At 35.7% G+C, this 20,748-nt stretch overlaps 1 protein-coding gene across 1 annotated transcript; it reads left to right on the top strand.

Moving 5' to 3' along the window:
* The first annotated feature begins 1,795 nt into the window (after nucleotides 1-1,795).
* LOC112012117 (phosphatidylinositol:ceramide inositolphosphotransferase 3) lies at nucleotides 1,796-8,527 on the top strand. The gene is made up of 11 exons (XM_024044495.2): nucleotides 1,796-2,128; nucleotides 2,219-2,308; nucleotides 3,453-3,539; nucleotides 3,631-3,699; nucleotides 4,458-4,538; nucleotides 6,900-6,971; nucleotides 7,126-7,186; nucleotides 7,278-7,380; nucleotides 7,488-7,583; nucleotides 7,661-7,707; nucleotides 8,057-8,527. The coding sequence occupies exons 1-11, from the start codon at nucleotides 2,096-2,098 to the stop codon at nucleotides 8,185-8,187; spliced, it is 870 nt and encodes a 289-aa protein (XP_023900263.1). The 5' UTR covers nucleotides 1,796-2,095; the 3' UTR covers nucleotides 8,188-8,527.
* The last annotated feature ends 12,221 nt before the right edge of the window (nucleotides 8,528-20,748 follow it).

The following is a 20,748-nucleotide window of genomic DNA, read 5'->3' as shown; positions in this document are numbered from 1 at the left end:
GTCACATTTATTTGGTGTAAGGTTTGTTGTATTAATAGCTGTGGGATTCGAACTACTGGCCACATGAGTAGAATCTGTTCAGCTGTTCTTTTCACTCTCTTTAGTTGAAAGGTTTATGTCGAAATGAGTGACAAAAAAAAAAAAGGTTCGAAGCCAAGAAAATAAAATAAAAGTAGACTAGTCTCTTTTAAATTGGGCCAAACTTGATTTCGCTTATGTGATTTGTCCTTGCGCATGAACCAATTGCACAATTCTAAAACTTTTTAAGAGCCTATCCATGCATAGTGGAAGTAAATTTTGTGCGCTATTCAGTGGGTCACTCAAGGCAGCAATCCCCATCTCAACTTTTTTTTTTTTGTTGGCCTTTTTGGTAAGTAGGTCCATCTCAACTTTGTTTCCACCTCCACTAAAAAACTCCAAAGGACCATGGGCCCATACTGAAGCCCACACTAGGCAATTGGGTCACTCAAGGCAGCAATCCCCATCTCAACTTTTTTTTTTTTGTTGGCCTTTTTGGTAAGTAGGTCCATCTCAACTTTGTTTCCACCTCCACTAAAAAACTCCAAAGGACCATGGGCCCATACTGAAGCCCACACTAGGCAAAAGGCCATTTGACGACGATGATGATGACCAAAAAAAAAAAAAAAACACACACACACACACACACAACAACGACCCAAATATTAATAAAATGAGGTGTTTTAATGGTAACTTGTTATTAGTTTTAATTTAAATTTATTATTGAAATTATTTTTTTACCTACTAAGATGGTGAATTGTTATTGCCACGTAAGATTTGTAGTAAAGGTGTTATTAACATAGCATCTCTCTAATAAAATACCACTCTAAAATTATAAGTTTTTGTGTGGGTAGAGAATAAGAGTCGGGGTTCAAATTTTCATGAAAGAGTTTCACACACATATATATTTAGATTAGACTAAACTAGAATTATATGAAAGCAAAAAAAAAAAAATAATAATAATAATAAAAAAAAATGTGTTACATCCATAACATTTTTACAACAAATCCAAGGTGTCATGTTATTATGAATTTTATATCTGAATTCACCACTAAATTTTTTTTTCCACCAATAACATCTGCCCTATAATTTATCATATCTTAAGAATAAATAGCTAGATAGACTTAGAAGTGAAGACATTTTTCACTTTTGTTCATTAACAGAGAGAGAGAGAGAGAGAGAGCCCATCAGAAAAGAAAAAAGAAAAAAGAAAGAAGAGAGAGAGAGAGAGAGAGAGACCCATGATTTAAAGAGATCAACGGTCCACAAGTCATACACGTGATACCTACAACGCACGAGCTGTTTGCATTTTGCCAACCGACTTTTCTTCGTTCGTCATCATCGTCAAATAAATTATAATTTTTGCGTTTCTTTATAAATTCGTTTCGGTATTTCGCAAACTCCAAACTTAGTTTCCAACTGCATCCCCTCATTTGCCTCCATATATTGACACATATAAGAGAGAGAGAGAGAGAGGGAGCGCGTTTTAACTTTTAATTAATAATTGGAATTAGTTGAAAATCCATTGGTGGATTAGATACGAGCCTCTATCCTTAATCTCGCTTTTAAATATTTTATTCGTTACAACTGATTTGTCGGTTTTTTATTTATTTATTATTATTATTAAAAAAAGAAAAAGAAACTTTTTTCTGAGGTTAGACGGTTCAAATTCGAATTTGGAGCAATTTACGTTTAGCTTCAAATCCGGCATAGCATGGTGCTTTTTAATTTTGAATGATGATTGAACCTTCGGATTCCTCTGAGCGCGTTTTAACTTTTAATTAATAATTGGAATTAGTTGAAAATCCATTGGTGGATTAGATACGAGCCTCTATCCTTAATCTCGCTTTTAAATATTTTATTCGTTACAACTGATTTGTCGGTTTTTTATTTATTTATTATTATTATTAAAAAAAGAAAAAGAAACTTTTTTCTGAGGTTAGACGGTTCAAATTCGAATTTGGAGCAATTTACGTTTAGCTTCAAATCCGGCATAGCATGGTGCTTTTTAATTTTGAATGATGATTGAACCTTCGGATTCCTCCATAGCAATTTACGTTTAACCTCCGATTCCAAAATGCCTCTTTACATTGCTCGTGAGGCTCCTAAGGTTTCTCTCTCTCTCTCTTTCTCCCCTTCTCTCTGCCATTTTTTTTTGTTTTCTGTTTTTTGTATATTTATTATTGGTTTGAATGTGAAGCTATGGAGGAAAATATGCACAGAGGCATCAGCAGAGGTTTCGCTCCTTTCAGAAAATTGGAAGTTTCTACTCGCTGGACTCGTTTTTCAGGTTCTCTCTCTCTCTCTCTCTCTCTCTGTGTCTTTTTATTATTCTTTGTAATTTTTTGTAAATTACAGAATTAGTATTGATAATTTGTTGTATGATAGAATTTTTTGTGATTTACTAAATATTAGTTGCTTGGATAAGAAGAGGTAGAATGACATGAATTCATAGGCAACATGTTAGTTTTAATTGTTTGTTCTGCAAATTAGTAGCTGGAAATGAATTGCCTGTTTGGAGTTCTAACAAATATCGAATCAACGCGCCGGTTATTCGCGAAAAACATTGTATTAATATGTAGTAGGAATGTCTGTTGATTGATGATAATGTGTGTGTGTATGTGTTCTTTTTTTTTTTTTTTTGGTGTGGTTTTGGTTGATGATTTGGTAAATAAAGCAAATTGCTTAGATTAAAAAAGAGGTTGCGAATATGGTATTAGCAATTTAGCACGTTGAGTTCTTGATTTTTCTACCTTAGTAGCTATGCGTGCAACTCACCCTTGGGTATTGACATGGTTGTACTTCAGTTTCTCAAATTTGGTACCTCTTTGTGAAAGACGATTGATGGATTTCGTGAAGCCTTTTTAGTCTCTCGCGGCTTGAATGGTATTGAAGTCTTACACAATTATATGCTGCTCAAAGAGTTCAGCCACTCGTGGTGATGAGAGACATCGCTGACATTACTGTCCTTTTGCTATGTTCTTGCATCTTATCAAAATTTTGATTATATAGGATGATTGAGGTTGCTTCCACGATTTTATCATATGATTGGCAATGTTCTTTCTTGTGAATAATAAATTTAGTCTTTCAAACACTTTACCTCAAATGGAGAGCTATGATTGTTTTTCCTTAATATTATTGTTCACCTCCGATGGAGTTTTAGTATCCTCTTTTATTTTTTATTTCATTTTTCTCATCTGACTATCTAACTATTGGGCAACCAAAACCATCCTTCTTGATGGATGTTTTTCCATATTACATAATAAAGTGCTTTCTGCTTTGTTCTCTCTCTCTCTCTCTGAATCTCAATCTGGTTCATGTCTTTTTTGCATCATTGGGCTTTTCTTGTTTTGAACTTTCTCTGTAGTATCTTCTTAGATGTCAAAATTGGAATTATTCAGATGCTTATAGAATTGTTTTGTTTCCATTTACAGTATGTCCATGGATTGGCTGCTCATGGTGTCCATTATTTACATCGGCCAGGACCAACACTTCAGGATGCTGGGTTCTTTCTTATTCCAGTGGGTACCACTTTTTGGATTGCAATTTGGTTCCATAATCTTTGATGTAAGATTGCAGTAGCATTTATTTCCTTTTTTTTGTGTATCTTAGGAAATTGGTCAGGGCAAAGCATATATGAGTGAGTCTATATTTAACTTCATCTTCTTTTCCTTTATCTTGGTAAGTTCCACTCACCCCCCCTGTTACAGTCAATTTTTTTAGTAATCTAACGTTGATTTATTTGGGTTTGGCTATTATATTGTTACTAGGTTAAGTGTCGAAATTCTCAGAGATTTTTGTTTATAATTTGTGTAACTAGCATTCCCTGCAGTCTGTAGAATCAGCTACATCTAATTTAGAAATTCATTCAGTTTCTCTCTCTCTCTCCCCCCCCCCTTTTTTTCTCTCTCCTCCCTATTTTCAAATGTGGTACAATGTTTTTTTTTTTTTTTGGTGATGATAGATAAAATGTTGACTACAAATAAATGCATATGAAAATACATTTTTGGTAATACAATCTCCTCCCCCCACCACCCCCCTCTCTCTTTTGGTGATGATAGATAAAATGTTGACTACAAATAAATGCATATGAAAATACATTTTTGGTAATACAATCTCCTCCCCCCACCACCCCCCTCTCTCTCTCTCTCTAAACTTGCTGACTTATACCTTGTATACTGTATACATGCATAATGTCCTGCTATACATAATCTCTTTGGTATTTTTATGTTTTTAGTATTTGTTGTTGTGTCATAATCATCTCTTAAAGCTATATGACTGAGCGAGTCACATTCAAGTTGTTCTTTTATATCTTATTGTCTTGACTGGTTTATTCCCATTTTATCAAGTTCAACTAGCTTAATTATTAGCAGTGTGCTGATCAAATTCTCTCTGGTTTTATTTTCGTCCTCTCTAATATGCTACTGATTCTCTTGCAGTGGACTTTTCATCCTTTCTTTTTTCAGAGCAAAAGAATCTATACGGTTCTGATTTGGTGCAGGGTTCTTGCTTATTTAGTTGTAAGTACAGATTATTGTTATTATTTATTGTGTTCTGCTGAAAATAAGCTCTTTAGATGTTTTAACTGCACATGCTTCATGAGATCATCGTGATTGCTATCTCCTTTTGGAAGAACAATGAAGGTTGCATTTGGTTTTGCTTCAAATGAGTTGTTTTGTTGTTTATAATTGATAAGAAAATTATTTTAAAGTTTTTGTTATTGGAGAGATCTTTTGGGTTAGGAACTGACTCTTTGTTCTGGTAAAACATTCAGCAGCAGCTTTTCAGTGTGTGCTTATTATGTGGTTTACTGAACTTCTACAATTGTTTAAATGTTTGTTAGGATTTCAACATCTAGAAATATTGAAGTGTTTATTGTGCCTAAAATTTGAGTCAATTTTTTAACTCCTGAAGAGCACTTTCATAAACCAAAAATTATTCCACAACCTAATAAGCATAGTCTTAAAAAGCAAAAGCATGGGATGTGGCATTTTATTTTCCATTAAACAAGGCCTCAAGGCATAAGGTGTAAACCTTTTAAGATCTTATTTTTAATATTAACAAATATAAATTATTTTCCAAAAGGTCAAATAAATTATTTAAAATAAATATTAAGGTGTAAATATTTTTCTTTGATTCCCTTAAACGCCTTTGTTTCGGTGGAAAACGGTTTTGGAAATGACCAGTTTTCTAGAAAACATTTTATGGAAACTGACTTGGTTTCTTATGTTTAATTGCAATCCTAAAATTGTGTTGGAAAACATTTTCTGGTGTTTGGTCAGTAATATGTGTTGTAATTCCAATAGTTAAATGAATCAAAACTTTTATTTATAACATGAATATAATGCAGAAATACAAAATCAACCTAAAATTATTTTTATTCACAATAAATTAATAAAACCCTTAAACTCATCCTAAAAGTCAGTAATATTTGAGACAACATCCAGCCAACATGAGTGATTATTACTCCTTATTCATTGCTGTCTTTCTCAATATGGAGAAATTGCAGCCTTAAAGAGAATTGATGTGCTGCAGCTGCGGTTTTGTTAACATATTTCAATTCAATAAAAGAAAATTAAAAAAGGGTTACCTTTAGAAAATCAATTCAGTGTTTGTGATTAAAGTGCCTAAGAAGAGAGGGGGGGGGGGGGGGGGGTGGGGGGGGGGATCCCAAATAAATGCATCACTAACTACGGCTCCCCCATCCCTCCTCTCTTTCTTCAGGCGTCTACTATATTGTCTCTCACCTTTCTCCAACCATGTCCACTGTAAGACCTTAACACTGAAATCATAGAGAGAGTGGGTGAGCTTTGGGCATCTCCCAGATCCATAAATGGTCTGCTACACTGCCTCCACCACATTCCTCTCCTCCAGCCTCAGGGATTTCTTTACCACATTGGCCATTCACGCGGCCTCCATTTTGAAGCCCTTCTATCAACCTAACCATGCCCAACCTTCAAAAATTTCTGCAGACCTATCAAATCCTGAATCCCTCAACAACTTTAATGATTCATACACCCCATTTGCAGCTCCATCATGAAAATCATGCCATGCATAAAGAACACTCTTCGATGAGAAAGAAAAACAATCACAATAACTAGGATAGATTCACAACAATCTATGAATTTCAAACTCCCAAAACCAAATCAGTCTTATCAAAACAAAACAAAACAATGATAAACATAAATTACCTTTATATCAGAGATGGTGACAGACCCACTGTAGTGTGGGGGGGAGAGGTCACCAGCGATGTCAGAGGGCGTGAAAATGAAGCGTAACATGAGGGGATAATTTTTTTTATTTCATTACTGTTGCAGTAGGCATGCACCATTGGATATTATGTAATGTATTTTTGGAAAGTTTGCACCAAGGATTGATTTATGAGATGTCTTCTACAGACCTGGTGCATATGCATTTAAGTGGAGTTCAGTTCTATCACTTCAATTGATCAAGTGATTTCATTAGATGACACTAATTATCAGGCTTGTCGCATTTTATTGAATATTTTTCTACTTGTCTAGGAATACCAGGCAAGACACTTCTGTGAAAATTTTACAAAGAGTGCAATGGCTCATGTGTGAGCCCCCAGGCTATCAAAAGAAAATTGCCCTTTTCAGTATTGATTTTTCTTTTCTTCACTCCTAGAGCAAGGGGAATTTATCTAGTCATGAAATTATTATAATTTTTCTTAACATTGCTTTAGTTCTTCTGCGTTATTGGCCCATGCATTAAATCACTTGTACACCCTGTCCCCTGCCCCACCCACGCGCACACACCTTTTCTTCAACCTATTGAAGGTTGAAAAAATGGAGGAGACAGTATCCATGTTATCTTGGTATATTTTAATGAAATTCCTTTAGGCATTTGTTGTATTTCTTTAGGGTTGTCAAATTCTCCGGATCATCACATTCTATGCAACTCAGCTTCCTGGTCCAAACTATCACTGTCGTGAGGTAACTCTAAATAATTCCACATAATTTGTTGTCAGTTTGGTGATGTAATCTCATGATGCTTATCGCTGCACTGTCAGAAGAAAATATATCTTTTAATATTATTAACATGCTATTAAAGTAAGCTTTTACAATCAGGTACAACTGTCTCTTTCAGGGCTCAAAATATGCCAGACTTCCCCCTCCAGAAAGTGCACTTGAAGTGATTTTAATTAATTGTAAGGCTTCGATTAGTCTGCTATTTTCTTTCTATAATGTTTCCATAATTACATACAAAATGATGCTAATATTATCTGTATTAATGTGCAGTTCCTACCGGGATGCTATATGGCTGTGGTGATTTGATTTTTTCATCACACATGATTTTTACCTTAGTATTTGTCCTGACATATCAAAAATTTGGCACAAGGAGGTAAATAATTACTATCAATTGCATCCTAAGCTTGTTCTGCCTTAAAAAGAAAATTCCTGTTTTACTAACCCTAAATTTTTTGATACTCTTGTGGTTTTATCTTGCAGGTGCATTAAGCAGTTAGCTTGGTTATTTGCCATTATTCAGAGCCTCCTAATTATAGCATCTCGCAAGCATTACACAGTTGACATTGTCGTCGCATGGTAACAGAAGGATTCTGTTCTGCTATTGAATTTATTATTATTTGTATTACTGGTTGTGAAATTCTATTATTACACAGGTATACGGTAAATTTGCTAGTGTTCTTTGTTGACAAGAAATTCCCAGGTTAGCTTTAACAATGATATTTTTCTACTTATTTCTGCCCTAGGTTATGGTTGAATGTGATTTTCTGAAAATGTCCAATGTCTCTTTATGAAAAGTGGATCAAGTTATTTTAAATTTTCAGTTCATCACTGAAGGAAGATAAGGTTGTCTCTGATTTAGGTGATGGTGATGAGGTTGCTGCGGCAATTATCTGAGCTCATCTACGTTTCCATTAGTAGCATTAACACCTGTTGTTAATAGACAATATGTTTCACTTGTTTAAAACTGGACAGAATTTCAGAGACAATTATTGTTATCACTTGCTGTAGCATAATCTCTCTATGTGGTGATTTAGTTTTCTCCTTTGCAGAGTTGCCAGATCGATCCAGTGCCTCTACATCTCCACCACTACTACCTTTGAGCACCAAAGATAAGGATAGCAAGAACAAAGAAGAGCACAACAAAATCCTTAATGGGAATTCTGTGGACGTGACATATTGAGTAAAGAAATATCATATTGAGTACAAAAAAATCTGTGAATATTTCAAATCATCATACCTAATATATGCAAGGGTTGCTGGATGCTTTTTCTCGTGTTTGAAATTGTGAAGGCTTTCTTTTAAGACAGAATGCAAATAAAAATCAAGATTTAAGATAGGAACATAATGGTATGCATTGCATATATGACAGCATGAGCTGAAGATAGCTATGCTGTCATTATTATCTATTTTAATCAATCCGACAAAAACTTTTGTAGACCTTGATAAAACATTATTCCTATTAGTATTATTTGTAAATGGAAAAGATTTTATATTAGTTTGTAAAATGCAATTTTTGGATTCTTCCGCTTGTGTTTCTGTTGTATCACTGTTTGTTAATGTCACTGTGTTCTTGGTGAACTGTACTTCCCTACTTAAACAGTTTATGTGTCAATTAGTTATTTGAAATGTTAAAAGTTGTTATGTAACCGTGTGTGATAATTGAATGATGAGTGGAAGCATGAAAGAGATAGCACACAAAGGTGTGTTACAATGTAGGGTTTCTATATTAGAGAATACTTGACTAACCTTTTAGGCTAACTATAGATTAACATAAGGTTAATATGCTTGTTCTACTAGTATACGGACCTACAATTGGTTTGGACTATTTGAGTCATAATATGTCTAACATTGAAAATAAAAGGAAGGGGAGAGAGAGAGAGAGAGCAAGGAGAAAAGCGGTGGTATACTTTTTGGCTTTAATATGTGAACTGGGTTGTCTTGTTTAAAGGTCTGCTAAGAAAATTACTGGAAAGTTCAATGCCTAAGATTTGGTCCTTGAAATTGATAAGCTGATGGGGGTAAATCATGCAGAAGAGAGAGACCATGGTTACTTCAATGGTGTCACATGGCAATAATTGTCTCATTTATAGAACATATGCATATTTTCTTTGAAAGTATGTGAGACTCTTGAAATAGAAGATGCATATATATCTAAATGTGTGAGATAACTTGTCACATGGGAAGTCAGCATGGCTTGATATTTTACAGAGACTAGAAGAGGAGGCATGTGATGCTTTTTTTTCTTGTCAATTAGAGCTGGCATGAGCCAATGATGCAATTCCATGATAATGATGTTTGTCTGATGTCCCACCATAGCAGCCTACTAAGTATATTCTCTTTTCATAAGAAGTTGAAGCATGCATAAAAATGGAGACAGCATTTGTTACTTCACATGCCTTTCTTAGTTTCTCCCCTTCAAAGGGACTGTTCCATTTTCCTTTTTGCTCTGCCTTTTAGTACTACTAAACATCACATCTTCTCTTGCTCAGTCCTAACAGTGTCAATTGTATGAAAAAAACGAACGCGATCATTGAACAAGCACACACTGCCTTTCTGACCTGTTTTGTGCAACCTATAGTATGGCTGTGCTGCACCTAGCTTTGAATATTGTGTGTGTGACTGTACATTGCTGTCAGAGTAGGCAGCAATCCTGAGCCTTTGAATAACCAACAAAAAAATAAAGTAGCCACAGCAGTACTCATCCCAATCTTTTATTCCCTCACTCCACCAATTAAACATCAATAATGGATACAAGTTATGATAATTGTTGTGTTCCTAAACTTATTAATCTTCATTAAGGATATTATCAAATTTTTCTATCAAAAAGATAATTATCGTCGTTTTTATTATTATGAATGACTCGAACTCACATGGTAATAAATGTTATTCATGCCAAATCAATAATATAATAAATGCAGTTTTTAATTCCTTTTTTGTTTTTCTTTTAATCTTAAAAATTGAAGAAAAGTATATATATATATATATATACTATCTCTGTCCTAGTTTGTTTGTCCTCAATTCCATTTTAAGATATCCCAAAATATTATCATGTTTCTAAAAATAAAAATTATTAGTTTACTAATATTCATATTATACTCCTACTTTATTTTCAAAACTATTTGAAAAGAAAACTAACTAATATTTTTTTTTTAAAATCAATTTAATTGGAGCACATTTTTAGTTGCCTCATTAAAAAAACTCTTTTTTAAAAAGTTGATAAATTTATTTAAGGATAATTTTGTAAACTTATGCATTTTTATAAGGCAGACAAGAAAATAAATGATGTTCTCTTAAAAAGTTTGACTTTTCAAACAGGACAAACAAATTGGGATGGAAGAAGTATATAAAAGCATCATGCGGGAGATTTGGGATTTTGCCAAGTGGCACATTCCTTGAGACTCTTTCATTTAGATTTCCACCTTGTCAAAGTTTGCATTTATGTCAAATTTTTAGTTTATTGAATGTGTCAATAGAGTAAATAACTAAATACACATTAATTATTTATAGGTGTGCACTAATTATATATATGAGTGTGTGCCTTTTGTTGAGGGTCATTTTTGTAAAACAAGTCCAACTCAACAAAGCAGGTAGATAGAAGTGGCAAGCATAGAATAAAACCATTAGGCCCAAGCGGCATGAATAATGGATCACAGGCCCATAACATAAACAAATGGGTCTTGAGGAAGCAAATGGGCCCAAAGGGCTCGGAAAGAGAGAAATGGCACCCATGGGCAGTATATGGTATGGAAAAGTGAGAATGGGCTGCGACAGGCCCAAGGCAATGTAAACAAAGAAAGTAAGGGTTGATGGCAGGCTCATGAACCCCAAGGATGAGAATGAGGAAATTGGGCCGAAGAAGCCCAATCAAGTTAGTAAAAGCCTATGGGAATGCAGAGTTAGTAAATGGGCCGAGGAAGTCCAAAGGAAGTAAATGGGTCGCAGGCCCAAGAGAGAAAAAAAGGGACACTGGAGCCTATAAGTAAGAACACCAGTGGCCATATTAAGCCACTGGGGGAAAGAATGGAACGGCAGGCCTGAAAAGAGGCCTAGTAGGAGCAAATCACCACGATAGGAAATGCCAAGTAATGTGGCAGGAAGCCAAGGTAATTAAGAAGTGGGCTGAAAGAAATAAAAAGCCCAGTACCACGTAAAGTCCAGCCCCTAGAGGGAACAATGAATTATGAAAACAGCCCACATAAAAGAACAGAGAAGCGCGGTAGACTATGCAAACAAAGCTCCAGGTCACGGCAAACGCATGAGTAACAGACAGATTTTGAACATACATAACAGGAAGGTACGCACAAGACCCAGGCACCACCAGCCTGTACCCAGCCAATATGGGACATGGTGGAGTCATGGGTCAAAGATAAGAAGTAAAGGGGGGTGTGGTTTGGTGGTGGGGAGAGGGGAAAGATCTATTTCGCGGTTCCTGCCCAAGCTCTTTTGGGAGGTATGTCCTGCTGGGATGACAGACCGCCCAAAAGAAGCAACATTGAGGGAGGAACCGTTAGGTGCTTGCCAAAGAGAGAGAGAAGAAGCATTTACGCCGTGGCAGGAGAAGATGCCACGGCGGACTAACAAACAACACAAACTTGCATTTGTCTGGCAAGGGTGAGCAGTACACAAACGAGCCTCTGGGTGGTTGGCAAGTACTCCCAGACCAGACAAAGGCGGTTAAGAGGGTAAAGTGGTAAAATCCGTTCACGGCAAGCCTTATAAAAGGACCCTTGCCGTGCCCTATAAAGGAGATCGAAAAACAGAGGAATTATGAAGTAAAAGAAAAAAAAAAAGAAAAAAAAAGGAAAGAAGAAAAAATAAGAGAGAAAACGAAAAACAAAGAAAAGAAGCATAATAGGCATGCACCAGTAGGTCGGTTCCCTTCTCTCCCCCTCAAAATCCCACTCTCTGGAAGATGATTAAACAATAGTAATTCTTTTGGGCACTAATCATTTAGGTCCGATTCCCTCAAAGTCATTAATCCCCGCGGCAGAATATCTTCATAGGAGATTAGTTTCATCGAGAGGAAGTGTTCTTCCTCTTTGGCCTTTGCCATTATAGACCCAAACTTAACTTGATATCACTTCTTTGATTAATTTATGTTGTCATTTAATTTTTCACTCCTTTTGTAAAGCTATTATTACTGTAATTGTCATAAAAATAGAGATTATTTGGTTATTTTCCATCAAGGAAAGAACACTATATCCGATCTTCTTTTGTTATTATATCTGTCTGCCGTGACCTATTAAAAAACAGCTTTGCCTGCTGTAAGTACTCTCCTGGCAGACGAGACCAGTTTTGCGCACAAGCCGACCCAAAGTGAGTTACAGTTGAGCCGGTCTCAACTTTCTTACTCAGAATATTTGGGTCCATCACCGTAGGAGGCAACCTAGCCCAAAGCATAATATAAAAAAGGCCCCTACACCTTTTATATATTCATTTTTTTAGAATCAATCATTCTATTTATCTATAAATATAATATGATTTTTTTTTGAGAATCAATATAATATAATATAAAAAGTTGAATATTAAAACAGGTGGATATATGCTACAATGACATTTATTCATTATATATGACAAGTTCCTATATTTAATTGATATGATATGGCCTGACAATGACATGTGTCATAAAATTATTTTTGAACATATCAATATGGCTGTCATAATACTAAACAAGTGACATATGATTTAATATTTTGAATTGAGTAAATGCATTTATTTACTATGCTGTTTATGTTCATGTTTTAATTCTTATATATGGCCATTAATTATTTTTGTCACAATATATGGCCATTAATTATTAATTTGTCATTTGCGGAATACTTTTCCTAACTATTCTTCTTCCAGCTATTAATTATTAATGTATTACAATTAACTTCTTCTAGATGTAAATCAATTTCTTCAATAATTTTTTTTTTCATAATTAATTTCTTCAATATTTTAATGTAAAGAAACACAAATTCTTTGTTTTTCCAAGATTGTAGAAACTCAAATCCAAATTACCTTATAAATCCACTTTTACAAGTTCTCAAAATTATATTGTTCCCTTTTTTTTTTTTTTCCCGCACACTTAACTTTAGACGTGGACTTTTCATTTTCTAAATTTCTTTTTCGTATCAATGCGTATCAAACTTGAAGGCAAATGCAATAGGCCAGTCTCATTTCAATTTAGTTTGCGATGCAATTTCTACCTTGACTTTTGTGTGTGTATATATATTTTATTATTTATTTAAGGAAATTTTTGACTTTTTTAAATCTAGTTTAAATATTAAAGTCACACGGTGATCTTCACATAACATGTTTTAAGTTTTGTTTCTGGATGGTTTATGATACCTTTAAATAAGATTGACATCATCAACCCTATCATTGTGAAAGAAAGTCCATCTAAAGAGTACATCTAGATTGTTCTAATTGATGGTTATGATTTTTGGTTCACGGGTTTTGTTTATTATCAGAAGGTAGTATAATTGGTGGGGGTGTATTTGAAGTGTGACAATAATTGTTAAATGTTTGTTTATCTTTATCTTTAAGTATAAATATATCTCACAATTCTTTATTTCTTCTTATTATATTTATTTTTTTTCTTTCCATTTTTTAGTATAATTTTTTTCTTTAAAAATAAGCATGATTAACCCTTTTTAGGACGTAATTTTATTTCCATTTGTCATTTTTCTTTCAAATCAAAACTTCATGAATTAGATTGATAACAAATATATGATTAATTGGGAAAGATTTTCTTAAAATTAAAAATGATAAAGAAATTAAAAAGGAATTGAATATCTTTGACGTAAAAAGAAACAATTGTTTTGCTTTGCTTCATTATAATTTTTTTAATAGACACTATAATTTGTTTTAGTTATTACAAAAAATTTATTAAAAAAAAAAAATTACGGACAATAGCTAGTCTATATATCTATATATATATATATATATATAATAATATGTGAAAATGAGAGAAACTCAAATTAGAATTCTAAATTAGAGTTTCAATTTTGCGCCATGTGTCCTAAATTATTTATTCTTAAAGAGTTTTATTTCTAAATATTAGAATCAAATGTGGGACCACATATAAATTTACATCCAAGTGAGTTAGTAAGTACAAAAACCAAGAGTCTATAATAAATGAATCTTAAAAAAAAAATTTTTACAATAATATATTATCATCTTATTGTATATCTTTAAGTGTATCCATGCATATGCATGAGTTACAAGGTAATCTATATATATAATAATAGGTAAAGCTGAGAGAAAATCCAATTGGAATTCAATTAGAGTCTAATTTGCATTACGTGTCCCAACTAATCTAAGTTTTTAAATTTTTGTGCCAAGTGAGTTAATTTAGTATAAAAAATGAAGAGTTCAATATAAATAAACCATAAAAAACATAATTTTTGAATGATTTTATATTTAGACTTTTTTTGTAGAACTAAAAACAACTCAAGTTTATAAGTCATATATATATATATATATTAATAGGTAAAACTAAAAGAAAATTCAATTAGATTTTAAATTAGAATTCAATTATAGTCTAATTTTACACCACGTGTCCCATCTAATAAAAATTTTAAATTTTGTGCCAAGTTAGTTAATTCAGTGTAAAAATTAAACTTCAATTAGAACTTAATTTTATGTCACGTGTCTCATCTAATCGAAATTTTTTTAATTTTTGTGCCAAATGAGTTAATTTAATATAGAAAACGAGGAGTCCAATATAAATAAATCATAAAAAACATAATCATATATTAAACACTATAAATAATTAAAATTAGAGGATGAGAGAGTGAATGATTTTATATTTATGAGCCATTTCTTTTGTATAACTAAAAACAATTCAAATTTTATAAGTCATTGTATGGACAAAATTTGTAGCCCAAGCCCAAAGATGAATGGGATGATAGCCCAATGAACCCAATACAATAAATTTGTAGAGAGTGGGTTAAAGAGCTAGACCCTAATGAATTAAATAACAGCTAGTATGGATTTAGAAGATGATCAAGTAAGAACAGGACACATAGGATTGAATAAATTCACTGTCCGAGGAGATAATTCTAACTATAAATCGATATAACAGTTTACAAGTATAGCTTTGATTGCTCCAGTATTTCTTTTCCCTTTTTCTTTGATCCCTCTCTCATGGAAGATCTCTCACATTATATAGTTCCTCTCAAGCCATCCTGATCCTACACTTGTTGATCATCTAAACCTTCACTTGAGTGCATGTCCCATTAGACACCCTCTTTGGCTTTCTGTGAATTATGGTAGCTGAGACTGCACTGTTCGAAGGTCTTCTCCGCATAAATATAGCCAGAAAAGTAGCTGCAATGCATTTAATGTGGGGGTAGCAGCTTTTCCTTTAGATATTTCTGAGTTCTTATCATTCCTATATATGCATGTAACTCATCCTTATCGTGGAAGCCTCTTGATAGGTCACCTAGGTTGCTGGAATATAGATTCGAACTGTATTCATCGTGTCTGAGGAGGAGTTACTCCTCGGACCGTTCTCCATCCATTCCTTCTTTACAAGACTTTCAATTTAGAACCTTTCAAGGTTATTTACCCCTCCTCGGATATTCTTACGTCCTCGGACAAGATCCAAGACTCAATATGCAATTTTGAGTCTTTATCCCTACAATAGCCCCTCAAAACTCTGGTTTTTCCCTTACATCAGAGGAGAAAAAGTAGGGTTTTGATTTGCTAAGAGTTAGGAATATTAAATCCCTAAGTTTACATGTGTGGGGGTGCAGTTTTATATGCCTAATAATTGCTACTAACACTTCGAAGCCCGTGAGGCATTATTAATTACTCCCGGCAACGCTATGTCCCTCACATTTGACAATGAGATGTAGATCGTACAGTTGATCTTTCTCTTTAGAATTTCGAGCAGGATAATTCCCACTCATTTTTGCCTTCTATATAAAGCCTTGACGGAAATCATTTTCCCCTCATTATTCAAATTCTCAAACTCTCCAGCAATTTCGAGCCTTCAAATTCATAAAGCCTGCTAAGTCATTAAGCTTTCCACACTTTCTTTTTTCAAGAAATCTTTGGGAGTTTCGCTAAAGGTTTCAGGGATCACCATACACCTTAGTTCACGTAAGTTTTAATTTCTTTAAACCTTTCTTTTCCTCCTCAGCCAATCTTCTCGGCCTTCTAGTTCTTACTTCCCCACTTATCAATTTTGAAGGTTCCTCGTTTAGTTTGCCAATATGGGTAGGTTTAAGTATTTGGTGGACAAACCTGCCAAGATAGAGACCTTTAAGAAAGAATACCACATATCATAGGAAGTCGCCCTACAGTACTGTTCCCCATAAGAAATAGTAACAAACTGAAAAGAGGGAGACGTCATAATTCTTATGATAGTTTTCACAGAAGGGGGAATGACTCTCCCCATGGGTAGGATAACAAGGGATTATCTCCTCAACCATAGGATATGCCCTCGCCAGTGCGCATCTAACCTTTTTTGGGTCTTAGGGAGTATTGATGCTCTAAATGAGTATTTGGGCTTGAGGCTCACCTGGCACGACATGGTCCACATGTACGAGTATCACAAACAAAAAGTGGTGAGATTTTACCTCAAATCTCGATTTGATATTGTCAGGCTCATCTCATGTCTCCCCAGATCTAACAAGGGGATGAAAGACGACTACCTGATTGCTTCAGGGGCGTGGCATGATGGTTTTCATTGCCTAGTCGAAGAGGGAGAGCCAGGTGGGACACCTTAGATTTAGGTCTCCTAACAATAGATTTAGACTCTTTAACCCCAACCTTGTTTCACTCCTTTTGTCTTGTTCTTTCATAATAATGGATTTCAACTTTTTAACTATGCTTTGTTCTTCTTTTGTGTTAACAAATAAAAGACACGTAGCTCCTCGGCTCAGCTTAACTAACGTCGAAGCCCTTAATTACTTGCTGAGATCCGAAATATTCGTAAGTAAAGATAGACAACTTCAAGCCATCCATCTGATTTTGGACTTCCAGCCCATTTCAGAGGCATTCCAAGAGATCGGCCACGCCATAAGAGCGGGTGACCAACAGATAGCTCAGATCGACGTGTCTCGACCTAATTTTTTAGCTCTATACGATCTTCCACCAGTAGCACACCCATTCCAACAAAACGTCCCCCCTGGTCATCCAACCAGTCCAATAAATTCCTCTTGAAGCAGTAGCAGCAGCCGGAGAAGGGGTTGCTTCCTCTAATTCCTCGCTCGAAAAAGAAATTGATAAGTTTCACTTCAGAGAAGAGGAGCCTCAAGGGGTGCAAATAATATCAGTCTCAGACGCTGAGGAAGAACCTGACAAACACTCAAGTGTTCACGCCCCAGTTCCTGTTGTTGCTCTTCCGGATGATACTTTGGAAGAAGAAGAAAAAGAAGACGGGATGGCTCTAATCAAAGGAGGCAAATCTTTAAAAGAACTTATGGCCACGAGAAATCAAATGTCTACCTTAAAAGAGGCCAATAAGTCCTAGGTTCAAGCTAATCTTCCTCCTCTCCCTCCTTAAATTCCCAAAGACCTCGGATTGAAACCAATTCCTAAGTTGAAAAAGAAGAGGCCAAATGAGGCTTTAGAGGAAGGCAAGGTGGGTCCCCAAAAGCAGACTAAACAACAGAAAGTGGCCAAGGACAACTAAGGCAGGAGATCCACTTCTGTTGACAACCGAGATGATTCCCTTAGGCCCGACGTGCGTCGACCACCGCGCACTTGGTCCCCCAGGTTGGAAGTGGATGGTGCCCCCATCCCTTGGGATGCTACAATTCGAAGCTTTCAATGAGGGCACTTGGGTCACATTGTTGAAGCCCTGGAGCAGCCACTTCTTCTGCCAAAAGATATGGACGCTTACAGGTGCTTCAAGCAGCCCGATCTTTTCTTATCCCTTAAGAGGGATCTTGCTATGGTAAGCGGTTTAACCCTTTCTTCTAATTGGACACTTGGTCACTATTATTCATTCTTTCTTCTTGTCTTACATGAAATCCTTCTGTTCTTTTTATGTAGATTACTCAACAGGTTTTCGTGGCCGAGGAATGGGTCAAAGATACCCACAATGAAGCTAAGGCAGAGGCCTAATCCTGCTCCGAGGTTGAGAAGTCATTGGGTGTTCTCAAACAGGATCAAGCTAAACTATCTGAGAAGTTGAAGGAGGCGATTCAAGCCAGGGACAATGCTAAGACAGGCCTTAAGACCATGAAAAGGCAGGCCGAGGACCAACGACAAAAGCTCTACCTGACCGAGATAAACCTGGCCACGGAAAGGCAGATGGTCAAGGACCTCAGGGTAGAGTTGCAAAAGGCCAAGGAAGCGGCCCAACTGGCTAAGGAGGCGGTGGAAGCTGAGAAGTCAGCAACTTATTTACTCGGTGTGGAAGAAACACAAATAAGGCTTGCTGAGGAACTCTTAGTGGTATGCTGGGATTACTACAGCGTATCGTGGGGTAAGGCCTTGGACGCTGCAGGAGTTCTTGCAAACTCTGACTTGAGGCAACCTGGGAGTATATATTATCACCCAGAAATTCGTGAACTCCCAGGTCCTGATTCTTCACTTGTTGAGCATGTTCTAGAAGCATCCAAGTAGCCTCTGACCAGCCAAGCTACCCCTACTCTCCCCGAGGCTTCTAAGGAATTTGGCCCAACTGATAACCAGAATCAGGAAGCTGAGGGGGCCCAAGATAAGGGTAAAAGCCAGGGAAAAAAGAAACCCCTTCCTGAAGCCAAGGATAAAGCCAAGGATGCTACCATCCCTCAGCCAAACCAGGCTGTTGATCCTCCTACCCCTAAGGCCAAGACTTAGCCACTAGGATTTTTTATCATTATTATTTTAATTGTTGTCATGGAGTATAATGCATTCTCTCTTTTTGGATTAATGAATATGTTTTTCTTTCCATCTCTCGTGTTTTCATTTCATATACTTTCAAGCTTACTGATATTGCAAATAATCTTGCACTGTTGCTACTTTAGTTTCAATAAAAACCAACCAACAATAAGAACCTGCTACCAATGCAAGTAATTTAATTAAGTACCAATGAAGGATAATTCTAATAAGAATAAGTAGTGAACTCGATAAAGCATGAAAGAGGGAGATACCTTTCACCTTTTTCAATACTTGCATAAATAATTGAGGATTTTACCTTACTTAGGGTTATCAATCTAAGGGTTTACTCATGGTATTAAACGTTTATAAATATGCCATTAAACGTTAATGTCACCCAAGTAGGTGGTTCGAGATACCTAACATGATTTAGGGTTTACTTGATACTTATATAGAGATATCATTGAGTGTTAACTTCTTCATATCATCTAGTCCGAGAACTTTAGACGTGATTAAGTTTCAGTTTAAACACTTATATAAAGATGTCATTGAGTATTAACTTCCCCATATTATCTGGTCCGAGGACTTCAGGCATGATTGAGTTTTAGTTTAAACACTTATATAAAGATGTCATTGAGTGTTAACTCCCCATATCATCTAGTCCGAGGACTACAGGCATGATTGAGTTTTAGTTTAAACACTTATATTATCATCTAGTCCGAGGACTTCAGGCATGATTAAGTTTTAGTTTAAACACTTATATAAAGATGTCATTGAGTGTCAACTTCCCCATATCATCTAGTCCGAGGACTTCAGGCATGATTGAATTTCAGTTTAAACACTTATATAAAGATGTCATTGCAGAAAATATAAAGCCTTTATATAACAAACGAACATAATGACGAAGGAAAAACTTATTAATAATAATACATTTTCAGGTTGTTTACATTCCAAAGGCGTGGTATTACATGCTCATCTAAATCTTTTAAAAAGTATGCCCCAATGCCAGCCCCTAAGGTAATACGGTATGGCCCTTCCCAATTGGGCCCTAATTTCCCCCACGCTGAGTTCTTTGCAGTGCCGAAAACTTTCCTCAATAGTAATTCACCTAGTGGTCTCAGCTTCACATTAGCATCATAACCCTGCTTGAGTTTATGCTGGTAATATACCAATTGGACCATTGTGTTCTCCCTCTTCTCTTCAATCAAGTCTAAACTCTTTTCTAGTAACCCAATGTTATTGTTCAGATTGAATGAGCTGGTCCTTAACGTTGGGAAGCCGATTTCCAAGGGGATATCAGCTTCAGCGCCATAAGTTATTGAGAATGGGGTTTCCCCGGTAGATCTACAAGGCGTGGTCTGATATGTCCAGAGAACATGTGGCAGTTCTTCCACCCATTTTTCTTTCGCATCATCTAGTCTTTTCTTGAGTCCACTTACTATGACCTTGTTAACAGCCTCTACTTATCCATTCCCTTGGGGATAAGCAGGGGTAAAATATCTGTTCGTAATCCCCAACTCACAGCAATATCTCATGAAAGATTTGCTATTAAATTGAAGGCCGTTGTCCAAGATGATGGTATGAGGGATTCCGAACCGGGTGACAATGTTTTCCAGACAAACTTCTTGGCTTCCATATCTCTGATGTTTGCCAGGGGTTTAGATTCGACCCACTTAGTGAAGTAATCTGTGCCGACCAGCAATTATCTCTTGTTTCCTGCTGCCTTGGGGAAAGGGCTCACAATGTCTAAGTCTTATTGAGCGAATGACCAATGGCTAGACAGAGGATTATGGACTCCCCTCGGTTGGTGTATGTTTGATGTGAACCGTTGGCACTGATAGCATTTTTTCACATATTCTTGTGCTTCCCTTTGCATATTTGGCCACCAATAGCCTTGAGTGATGGCTTTGTGCGCTAGGGATCTGCCTCCATTGTGGCTTTC

The sequence above is a fragment of the Quercus suber genome, unplaced genomic scaffold (genome assembly GCF_002906115.3).
Source record: "Quercus suber isolate HL8 unplaced genomic scaffold, Cork oak 2.0 scaffold_111, whole genome shotgun sequence".
NCBI classification, from domain to species: domain Eukaryota; kingdom Viridiplantae; phylum Streptophyta; class Magnoliopsida; order Fagales; family Fagaceae; genus Quercus; species Quercus suber.
The sequence above is the reverse complement of the archived record's forward strand: the minus strand, read 5'-3'. Positions and strand labels throughout refer to the sequence as shown.